The sequence below is a fragment of the Maniola jurtina genome, chromosome 2, assembly GCF_905333055.1.
Source record: "Maniola jurtina chromosome 2, ilManJurt1.1, whole genome shotgun sequence".
NCBI lineage: Eukaryota > Metazoa > Arthropoda > Insecta > Lepidoptera > Nymphalidae > Maniola > Maniola jurtina.
The window spans coordinates 1,968,906-1,981,574 of NC_060030.1; the positions used below are offsets into that span (position 1 = coordinate 1,968,906).

The 12,669-nt window shown below is 35.9% G+C and overlaps 1 protein-coding gene across 1 annotated transcript; it reads left to right on the forward strand.

The window, feature by feature from the left end:
* The first annotated feature begins 230 nt into the window (after positions 1-230).
* On the forward strand, positions 231-3,752 carry LOC123872277 (fibrous sheath CABYR-binding protein-like). The gene is made up of 3 exons (XM_045916475.1): positions 231-275; positions 976-1,520; positions 3,040-3,752. Exons 2-3 carry the CDS (start codon positions 983-985, stop codon positions 3,750-3,752), a joined length of 1,251 nt encoding a protein of 416 aa, XP_045772431.1. The 5' UTR covers positions 231-275; positions 976-982.
* Positions 3,753-12,669: the final 8,917 nt, after the last annotated feature.

Consider the following 12,669-nt stretch of genomic DNA (forward strand, 5'->3'; position numbering starts at 1 on the left):
GTACCCCGAAAAATCTGAGTTCCTACGGGATTTTTAAAAACCTTAATCTACGCGAAAAAATTCGCGGGCATAAGCTCGTCATATATTATTTTAATCAAATCTTAACTACTTGTACTAGTTTGAGTGATTAGAGCAATAAATAAATGTAACAAAGCAAATGAGTCATTTAAAACAATAGAAGATAATAATTAATAAAATCCTATAAAACGTCAAAGCCACTTTGAAATCAACATAGTTTTATTTCGAAATTCAACAATCACACTTACAAATAAAGGGTAAGTAAGCATTACGCTATGATTTGACATTACGAGACTCGAATATAACCCATTAAGTTCCACGATTTTTAACCCCCGACCCAAAAAGAGGGGTGTTATAAGTTTGACGTGTGTATCTGTGGATCTGTGTATCTGTGTATCTGTCTGTGGCATCGTAGCGCCTAAACGAATGAACCGATTTTAATTTAGTTTTTTTTGTTTGAAAGGTGGTTTGATCGAGAGTGTTCTTAGCTATAATCTAAAAAAATTGGTTCAGCCGTTTAAGAGTTATCAGCTCTTTTCTAGTTTTCTTGTAGAAAAGAAGGTTAGATAACCGTTGGGTTCATAATATTATGTCAATAGACAAATGTCAAGCTGTCAAGATGGACGTTGCCTAAATACATAATTATTTATTTGAAAATGATGTTTTGGAAAACTCAGATACTTTGGATCGTCGGGGGTGTTATAAATTTTTAATTTACACTTGTGATATAATTTCTTTCATGAGTTTTCTTAGTGAGCTGGTTTATTTTTTATTTTTCATGGGATTTTTTCCTGACTTTAATTTTGTTAACATGATCATGAACCACAGAAAAAGACTATTATATTATTTTTATTGTAAGCGCTTTGTGAACTTGCTGTTGGTGTACCGAAATAGAATATATAAAGTAAATAGACATTATTGAACAGCGTTAATTTAATAACTTCCATATTTTTCTAGATCAGAGATGAAACTGTTTCTCCTTATCACCACTTTCTTTGGCGTGGCCTTCGCCAGTCCCGTGAGTCAGATTGGCATTGGACCTGCTGTCATCGGAGAGGAAAGCCACGTTGATCCTGCTATCAATGATAAAACTAGCCCTATCGCACCTAGAGCCAGCGACGTCACTCAAACCAGAACTGTAAGCAATGATGTAGCCGTTTATGGGGATTTGATCCAGTACATCACACACATGAACGGAGTAACCAATTACGGACAAGAAATTAACTTCGATGAAAACAGCCCAATTTCAGTTGGCCCAGCTAACATTGATGGAACTGTTAGTCCTACCTCAAATGTATTCAGAGACGTAACTCAAACTAGCACCTTGAGTAATAGTGGAGCCATTTATGGAGAACTCACTCAGTACATCATACACGTCAACGGATTAACCAACAATGCAAGAGCAATGAACCTGGATGAAAACAGCCCAATTTCAGATGGACCCGCAATCGTTGATGACAATTCCCCTATCTCAGTTGGCCCTGCTAACATTGATGAAAATATTAGCCCTACCTCAAATGTATTTAGAGACGTAACTCAAACTAGCACCTTGAGTAATAGTGGAGCCGTTTCTAGAGATCTCACCCAGTATATCATACATATCAATGGATTGACCGCTAGGGATTTGCTTGATTTTGCTGACCAAATCTCGGTGAATGGTATTGCCCCTATCTCTGCTAAACTGGGAGATGACGTTCAAACGAGCTCCAAATCTATTACAATTAAACAAATAAAAACTATTGTTGACAAAATAGCTGTGAGTGGTATTGTTAACTCTGATGAATCTTATATTTATAACCTATAATTACTGATAAATAATTTTTTTTCATCGCATAAAAATAATTTTAAATAATGTAATCTGAACAATGTTTAATCTAAAACTGTAAGTAACTTCGAAGAAATCGCTTAAAATTTACATAGTCAAATAATATGTACTAATGGTGCTTCTGTCCACTTGTAAGTTGAATATCTCTGCATAATATCATTTTGTAGGTGTGTTTTTGAGTTATTAATTAAATAAATGTAAAAACGACAAAAAAACTGTTTCATTTTCTTTCCTTTCCTTTGTAAAATTGACTGTATATGCGCTGGTACGTTATGATTAGATCCACTATATTCCAGTGTGTGGCTTAAAAAAATACTAACACACCAATATACTAAACACTTGAAAGATAAATTATGCCACCTTTGGGAAAAAAGACGAGATAATCGGCAGTTTTGGCTTGGTAGTTTCTGTCACTCTTTCTAAATTTCGATTTGTAATCATTCCTACCGTCTCTACGAAATTGCTTCAATATTGCATTGTAAAAAAGATTCCGACGAATTGAGAACCTCCTTCTTTTTTGAAGTCGGTTAAAAAGTTAATGTTAAATTATAAATCACCTAAATGAAAAATATACGTCCATGCGACCGGGCATGTTGACCGGGTATAACGTCGGGTAACAAAAAGATAAATGTTAATTTTATGCAACTTGGCCTGCACAACCAAGCAGACAGGGCGATAAATATCATAATCAAATCGTAATAATTTATTGATTTAATGATAATAGCCATAAACAGGTATAAAAACGCAAATGAGTTATTTATAGCAGAAATGATAAACTAACAAATAAAAATTGGAAACTCCATTAAGTTGAAAATAGTTTGCTTTTTCAGTTCAACAATAACGCAATATCATAAGAGGTATGGGACAGTAATTAAAACTTTCTTTTATCACATTAAAATATCATTTATAAAATGTATTTTAATTCAATCAAGTTTTGTATTTTTATGGTTTGATAAAAAGACCAAGCACAAACTGATACTTAATGTTCAATTTTAATTTACTTATATTAGTTTACTATGATACGGGATATTAACACGTATAAATACTTATACAAAATTGAAAGCTAGTAAATAAAATCTCAATAATTGCAAAATTATGCTTCAATTACTATTTATTCTAATTATCCAGATCAGAGATGAAAGTGTATCTCCTTACCGTCGCGTTCATCAGCGTGGCCCTTGCTAGTCCCTTAAGTCGCATTTCGATTGGACCTGCTATCATTGAAGAAGAAAACCCCGTTCACGTTGGTCCTGCCTTAGTTAAACCACCAATCTCAGTTGGGCCTGCTGTCATCGAAGAAGAAAGCCCTGTTCATATTGGACCTGCTATAATTGACTCACCAATCTCCGTTGGACCTGCTATTATCGAAGAAGAAAGCCCTGTTCATGTTGGACCTGCTATAATTGAACCACCAATCTCAGTTGGACCTGCTATCATCGAAGAAGAAAGCCCTGTTCATGTTGGACCTGCTATAATTGAACCACCAATCTCAGTTGGACCTGCTATCATCGAAGAAGAAAGCCCTGTTCATGTTGGACCTGCTATAATTGAACCACCAATCTCAGTTGGACCTGCTATCATCGAAGAAGGAAACCCTGTTCAAGTTGGACCTGCTATCATCGATGAGAACAAACCTATTCAAGTCGGCCCCGTGGTTATTGATGAAAACAGCCCAATTTCAGTTGGCCCTGCCATCATTGATGAAACTAGCCCCATATCAGTTGGCCCCGCAATTGTTGACGAAACTGGCCCTGTATCTAGTGATGGAGTAGTTGGACGTTCTCTCTTCCAGTTCATCATAAATGTCAGCGAGTTAACCATCAATCAAGTTATTAACCAAATAGCAAATATTGGTAACGAGATCTCGGTAAACGGTATCGATAAACCCGGAAAATCCGAAAGACCCTAATGTATTTCCAATCTATTACATAAAAATGTAAATTAAATAATACTGACTTAAATTTTTTGTAAAATAGTGATTCGATTTTTATTTAAAATTGTGCGTCACAACTCCTGAAAATCAAAAATTTAGGTAACTATATAAGAAATAGGGGAAAATATACTTTACTTAATCGTAATTCGGAAGTGTTTAAATTGGGCGCAATTTATAACTTTATATTTAGGTACATGATACCTTTAATAATAAATAATTAAGGTATCAAGACAAGCAGTGCAATTAGTTTCAGTTTTCAGATAAAAGTCTGCAAAGAAACAGAATCAAGTTGTTTTTATTTCCATTAATTTCCGCAGAAAAGCGATGGTACGGGCGTACAAGCGGCAGAAGTTATGAATTTCCTGGAAAAAATGACTTTATGTAACGCTGAAAAGCAACTATGAGATCTTATTTAAATCTCTGTAATATTGTAAAACATTTCCAACCTCTCCGACAGGACTTCGTCTGTGTTGGTGTTAGCTGGCGGGCGTGCTCTGCCTTTTTGGTGTGTTTTTTTTTGTTAAAACTGACTTGAGTAAGTGCTCTAAGGGGCTGCCGTGCGTATTTCGGCGGGGTCCATACTTGTATAGTTTAATTGTTTCAAAATACAAATTACTACAAACTTGACATTGGCTAATCTTTGTAAAGCCAGACGAGAGAGAAAAAAAAAACCTCTTCGACATCTCATAAATTATTATTTTACAATTGTTATATTACTGGAATTTATTTTGAGACATTGGGAGTTAATGCACTGAACATGTCAGAGTTATACCCTTATAGGATCACTTTGTTGTTTTTCTGCCGTCATCTGTCGTGTCTGTCAAGAAAATCTCCCGTTAATCTAGAACCATGAAATAGGTAGTGGTAGTTATGAAGTAGGTAGTTCTTATAGCACAAGTAAATGAAAAAATCCGAAAACCATGAATTGTGGTTACATCATTAAAAAATCGCTTAAACCATTGGACATAGTTAGGATATTAGAACAGCTATGATGAAGCAGTAGGATTTTTGAAAATTCATAGGGGAGTTCGGATATTGTATAATCCAAAGTCTAAGCGAACGAAATCGCGGACATAAGCTAGTTTATAATATGAATAGGATGATATTTTTCCACTTTTCCAAGCCCAGAAATGAAAAAAGTCCCGATTTCTAATAAAATGTTGCATAGACGCTACCTTTCATTTCCGGAACGAATGGAAAACAATCGCTTGTGATTAACGCTGCCATTTTCCGGGAAATTGTCCACAAAGGGGCGGCGAAAACCTGAAACTGCGGATTCTTTCATAAACAGTGCGGAACAATTGAGGCCTCGACTCAATGTGGGTGGATTTTGAATTTCATCATCATCTATAATGTACGCGACAGGTTAAGATGGCAATAGGGGTATGAGACGGGGGGACGCCCCGCACACCCGCACGTCACCCGCATTCACCCGCAGCGGGTAAGCGCGAGGGCTGTGCGGTGTATGGAGCATCCCCACCCCAGTTGCCATCTCAAACTGTCGCGCATTATACTTACTTTAACATAAAAATCGGTCAAAATCGGCCATTTTGAAGTTCTTATTATTTGTTATTTAATATAGCAACAGTGAAAATACACAAATGCTTGGAAAATTTCAATAGTACTATTTACGAGATTGACGACCGACGGACAGACGGACGAATAGCGAAGGCTTGGTTATAGGGTCCGGTTTTCATCCTTCGGATATGGAACCCTAAAATGATGAGTGCAATATTTGTGAAAAATATTAAATCTCTTCGCCGAAGATGGGACAATCAAGATCGAACTTCACTTGGTAAGTTCGTTTGATCATTTAATAAAATTCCACAATCAATTTCTTAATCAACTTGTTTTTACGCAAGTTTAAAAATCTACTAAAGCCGTCCTCCTGTAAAAAAGCATAACACACAGTCGCATATAATTATGGTAGGTAAATGATAAAAAAGCGTGGATTTGTTTGACTCGCGGTTTATTCTAGAACTGCAATGGGCATTAGCTTGGCTGCAATCACGAAATAGGTGACGATGCAGCCTGAGATGGAGTTCACCTGTCTAGAAGATGCCTATTCACTCATATTTTGAAATAGGTACTGAATGTATTTGGTCGTCAATGAGCTTTATGGCGCGATGATCCAATCCAATCCATGAATCCAATGCATCAAGCTGGTACTATGAACTGATGAATATCTATGCATTCCATTTTTTCGGCATAAAATTTATTATTATTTAACAACTATGGCAATATAATAAACCTGAATAGTTTTATGCCAGTTTTATGGTCATGCTCGGTCATATTTTCAATGAAATATTTTTCAATATAAAAAAAATTAATCCTTCCCGATCGCAGTGAAATCTGGCCAACAAAATTAGTCTGAGAACAAGTGAAGGAACGAATGAAGCTTGTTAAAAGTATTTTTTTATTCTAATACAAGTTCTACTAACCTGGTGGTAAGCGAGATGGCGTCTACGATGGAAGCGGGCTAACTTGGTGGAGGTATGGCAGTTTTATAAAATCAAGCCTACCCTTTATCAGTCTTCACGCAGCATCGTAACGAAACGCTAAATCGCTTGGCGCCATGGTTTAGCTGGTAGAGGGGTAACTAGCCATGCCCGTAGCCAAAATTATGAATTCTCAAATTACTCTAGCCAGGAATTGGAGCAGAGACCTCCCACTTATAAAAAACCACAGCGCTCAACACTGGGGAAGAAGGTCGTTAAATCGTGAAGTAGCACCTACGGCAGAAACCTCGCGCAAGTATCAACCACAAATGTACAAAGTTTCATCTCATTCGGATAAACGTTTCGCAAACACGTAGCTAACGACAGAACAAACATTATTTTTTGTAAAAATGTATGGATTGCAGCTACATTGTGACAATCGCAATCATCTCTGATTGATTGTAACTAATTCACTATTGGCTAGTTCTAACAGCTGCTGCAAAAATACTATAAATTCATCCAATCACAAACATTGCAATTGTAGCATTTTTTTTTTGTTTATTTTCAATTTTCAAGATAGTGTGGTGGCACTGCTCTTCTAGGTAATCGTAGCTTAAGTAAAAAATGCCGTGCGTTCTTAGACTATTTCGTGCATTTGTGGATCGCGTGTTTTTTATAGTTTCACGGGATTGTTGTGTGCGCTTTTTGAAAGGGAAATATTGGGCCATTACGGTAACCGCAGGCTGCCGGTTAGCGTACCACGTAGAGAAATATAGGCCGGTTAAAGTTAACTCGCTTTTGAAAGGTCAATCGACGTTGAATGCACTAATAAGTAACCTTAGGGTCAGAGCACGGACTATACCATAAACAAGTGTAAATTAAAAATTTATAACACACCCGACAGGTGAAGGTTACAGTAACTAGAAAAGAGCTGATAACATTCAAACGACTGAACCGATTTTCTTGGATTACAGCTAAGAACATTTTCGATCAAGCTACCTATCAAACAAAGAAAACTAAATTAAAATCATTAGTTTAGGAGCTATGATGCCACAGACAGATACACAGATACACACGTCAAACTTATAACACCCCTCTTTTTGGGTCGGGGGTTAAAAATAATACCCTATTAACGTCCGTTATAAATCTGCTTTTAAAAAAAAGGTTTTAAAATAAGCTCAATATATTTAAGTTGCACAATGTTATTATCTTTTTTTTTTTACTCTGAACACTATTCCTCGAATGAAGTAAGTAATAAAGGAAATAAGAAAATTCCAGAGTTTCATTTCACTTAACGTTTTACAATCATCCTTAGCTTAGGACTCACTCCTTGCTATAAACTACGGCTGGCTTAAACTTCAGTTATAAGCAGGCGGCAAATACCTCTCAAGATTTGACAGATGTAAAGCAATGAGCCAAGTAATATAAAGCAGTGTGGAAACACACGTAACTAAATTACAGGCGGACGCGCCGAGGCAGGCATTTCGCTAAATTAGTCGCTGCGCTTGCAAAATCCTCTGTCGTTTTGTAGAATTTTTGTTTTTAATATCATTTTATTCGCAACAATTTTATATTTACAAGGCGCTTGTGTACGCATAACCCCGTTCTTTAGCGTGACTTCTAGTCCTAGATATGTAGAGTTTAAGGTTTAAAAGAGTCTCCTGAAAACTTGTGAATACCCACATAGCAGAATTTTCACACAGCAATATAATCTTGTTTATGTGCTTAGTTAAAAAAGTAGATACTTTTAAAGTATATAAAACTTTTTCAGGCACGACTCTAGAATTCGCTTGAGAGTAACTCAGATCTTTTTTTATTAGATGAAAGTAACATTCATACGTCACTTCCACCAAACATTGCCGACAAATCATAGTTCTTAATCTACCTATTATTAAAGTCGTACCACCAAGGTATTTATGGTAGTCAAGATACCGTGTAGAAAACGATAGGAAAAGGCTTAATTAAACTGCCACACTGCGTCCAAGTTAGCATTACATCGCCATTTATGGCAAGGTGAGATCACAGTCAAGGACTAACTTGTCATCTAACTTAATAAAAAAAATCAGCCACGGATGTCGCGCAGGATTCTCGACATTATCCCGCTTGGCGGCGCGGTTGTGGTGTAGTCAGTCTGAATAGAGCCTTAGATTGTAAAATACTAAATTATTATTAGTGACAAATGAAAAATTTAAAATACTTAAAATAAAAACAAAACGAAACTGGATAAGAAGCGCCCGACGCGATGACTTTTAAAGTCCTAATTTAGCGCATGAGAAATTAGAGTGTCCGAGTGGAATTCTCGTCCGTATAATTATTTCGAAGAAAATAAGCTCCGGGGCAAATGAAATGGCCTCGCGAGGAACGTTTTATGAATTCATAACGTCTAGATGAAGTTTTTATTTTGTTCATTATAAGGAAAATTTGATTTCATTATTTTCCTTCATGGAAATTGTGTCAGGCTGCGCCCTGACAATTTGTTTTTCGGGGCAGATTGGGAGATATCGTGGAATTGGAATTCTGGATAAGTATATTAGAGATATTTTTTTTTAATTTTTTTTAAATTTTTTTTAAGAAAGTATATTAGCCATGTTAAATGACTAATATTCCCCTTTCCTCTCCAACTAGCGTCAGGCTTGTGCTAGGAGTAGGTACGACAATAGTGCAACGGGCGGGGTTTGAACCGTCGACCTTTCGGTTTTCAGTCCACTCCTTTACCGGTTGAGCTATTGAGGCTCTGATATTAGTAGGCACTTATATACTCTGTTTTATTCCTAGGGCTCCGTACCCCAAGAATGCCAACGGGACCCTAATATTAAACCTCCGCTGTCGGTCCATCCGTCCGTCCGTCCGGCCATTTGTAAAGTGCCCGGGCGGTGTGCTGTCTGTACCTCTACGTCGTAAACCGTAATAGGTAGAGAGTTGAAATTTTCACTGAATATATAATATTACTATTGCCGCTATAAGAACAAATAATAAAAATCTCAAATGGCCGCAACGAAAATGAAAAATACTTAAAAAGTGTTATTTCTTGTACGCTGGTAGTTGGTAAGGAACTCTTTAATGTGCAAGCCCGACTCACACTTGACTGATTTTTATTTTACTATTTACTTAGTTATATAATATGCAGGTACAGCCTTTTAACAACTACATACTCGTAATCCCAAAAGTACTTACAGCTTCAAATCCTAAACTCAATTAGACCAAAACACTGATTGAAACTAATCTAAATACCTGAAATTTCAAGAAATACTATATTTTTATCTAGTAGGTACCTAGATAGATATTAATCTCATAATAAGAGTAATATAAGATAATAATAGCAGCAATCAAAGTCAAATTAGATTCTAAGTTATACATTTTGAATTCAATAGATACGAAAGTATAAAGTAATAACTAATAAGTAATAGTTACACATACAACATACTTCGTTTATTTATTTTAGTTTATTCGGTCGCCTAGATAAAATAATGAAATTCTCCTTATTAAAAGTACGCAAAAAGACAACATTCCAATACAATTGTCTGTGTAATCGAAAATCTATAGGTACTACATTTTGAATTAAATCTCTTTTTAATTATTTGTAGACAAATACTTTTTCATATCTACTACCTTTTATTAATTAGGTATTTTGTACAAATAAATCAGACCTGTACAATAATTTGTTTCTAGTACTTATCAGAATTTAGATCGTTTGGGTACAGGCCCTAAAAAGAGTTAGCCAGCCGGGTAGCCTTAATTAATGCGATAAAACACATAAACTTTGTCTTTTGCAATGTACAGTCGCCCTCAAATAACATAAAAATGAAAGTGAATAGCAATAGTACCTCAATCCATTCTACCATATTAATTACACTATCACACTAATTAATATTACAAAGGCGAAAGTTGTGTGTATGTGTGTGTGTGTATGTTTGTTACTCTTTCAGGCAACAACTACTAGAAGATAGTTTATAATCTATCTCCCTTCCAAACGCCTAGAAAAAAACATAGGCTACTTTTTATCCCGGAAAATCAAAGAGTTCCTACGGGATTTTGAAAAATCTAAATCCACGCGGGCGAAGTCGTGGGCATGAGCTAGTATTATCATAAATGCGAAAATGTGTAGGTTTGATATTTTATAAAGCGCGAAGCTAGAAGCTTGCAAGTGATCAAGTCAGTATATTGTACGCGTTATGTGAACCAGCTATTAATAAAATCTATTATTAACAATTTTGACACAATTTGGCCTAAATCAGTGTTACAGTCATTCTACATAAATGCTGTATCAATCTGCTTGAATTAGTCATTCAATTAAGAGCCTAGCCATTTGGAGCCATTGATTGAACATTATTGTATGACTAGACTGTTAATTGAATGGTTAATTTAACAAGATGACTGTGACATTATAATTTGCAAATAGTTTGTACGTAGGTATGTAGTGACATTCAAGTACGGTTTACGTTATGGATAACTCAAAATTTAAAAAAAACCCCCGACACAAAAACGTCTATAACAAAACTAGAAAAGAGCTTTCAAACGGCTGAACTGATTTTCTTCAATTATAGCTAAGAACACTCTCGATCAAGCCACCTTTCAAACAAAAAAAAAACTAAATTAAAATCGGTTCATTCGTTTAGGAGCTACGGTGCCACAGACAGATACACAGATACACACGTCTAACTTATAACACCCCTCTTTTTAAGTCGGGGGTTAAAAAAAAGTGATTTTATCTCTAAGTATGTAATTTACAAATAGTTAGCAATCGTAACTTCCTTCTGATGGAAAAGGGCTGCCTCATTTTCCCGCAAAGTATTAGCCTGGCTAATCAGCAGCATAAGAATAAAAATATAGGTAAGTAAGAATATAAAGTTCCTTGTCATTGTCTTTTTAAAGTCATAGATTATTATTATTTAATTTTTCGAATCTTTGAAACAAGCAACCGCTGAGTTTCTTGCTTAATTTTCTCGGTAGAAAATGCATTCCAAACCAATGCTAGATGCACTTATGCTGTACGACTTATGTTTATGTTAATGCATGCTGTGACTGCCCGTAAGTGGAGTTGCATAAGAACCCTAGAATTTAAGGAACAACATGTATTTAATCTAAATGTGTAACTCTGTGGGCGGTACTATAGTAAATAAATTAATAAATAAATGCATTTGACTATACAAAAGTACCTATTAGTAAAAGTTTATTTGAATGTCTGTCGTTTTATCTGCAGCCGAGTGTCCCTACCTATGTCGGCGAAGTAACCGGGCACGGCGCATTAATTCCCGAGCAGACAAATCAATTGAAATCCCAATCGAGATCGAGTGTCCGCTCGGGGGTTGCCCGGGTTGCTTTTGTAACATTAAGGGAGAAATACGGGCGCCGATTGTGACCTCTTTACCGTAAATTTCTTCTAAAGCGTTTCAATCGCCCGGCAAAGTAGTTTGAATGAGGAGATTTAGTGAACCAAAGCTACCTATCTTACAATGCGTAGCAACAATAGAACTAGCTGTATTATTGTTCACTTAGCTTATCCCGCGGTTTTATTCTATTGAAATTCGGGTAAAAAGACTAGAAACTTTGAAATATAGGTACAAAGTTCGTTTTGATTATTCAGTAGTTTAGGGTTATGACGAACGTAAGAAAAGGCTAACTTTCGATGTCATTAGTAGTAACTTAAGAAGTTCTTTTAGGACTAATTCCATTCAATTAATTCGTTTTATGTGCTTACACTGTTTCTCCTAGATAGTCGCCGTTTTTAACCCCCGACCCAAAAAGAGGGGTGTTATAAGTTTGACGTGTATATCTGTGTATCTGTGTCTGTGGCATCGTAGCTCCTAAACTAATGAACCGATTTTAATTTAGTTTTTTTGTTTGAAAGGTGGCTTGATCGAGAGTGTTCTTAGCTATAATTCAAGAAAATCGGTTCACCCGTTTGAAAGTTATCAGCTCTTTTCTAGTTACTGTGACCTTCACTTGTCGGGGATGTTATAAATTTTTAATTTACACATATCAAACATATATCAAAGTTTATATGAAGTTTATAGGCTCATAAGACAGCTCACGAATCCACCACACTTCTCTTTCTCTCTCTCTCTGTCTCTCTCTCTCTCTAGCAACCATACATCTAAAACCTCGGAAAATTCCTACTTAGATGTAATAGGGTAAGGAATAATAAAGGAAAGAAAGAAAGAAGAAATGTTCGCTCATAAAAGCTTTACCTTAAGGTACCTCGACGCCTCCTTCTAAAGATTCAATGGGCCGGCAAAGTAGTTTGAATGAGAAGATCTAGTGTATAACGAAAAGCTACCAACTCTTTTCTACTAGCTTTTATATCCTCAGCAACAATAAAAAGAAATGTGTACGTAACTTAGCAAAGCTGTGTAATACATTGTTCATTTGTTTAAAACTTAGTAACTAAAGTTTATCCTTATCTAATTAGTATACAAATCATGCCCACGTGAAATGGTGCCAAGAATACTAGCTGC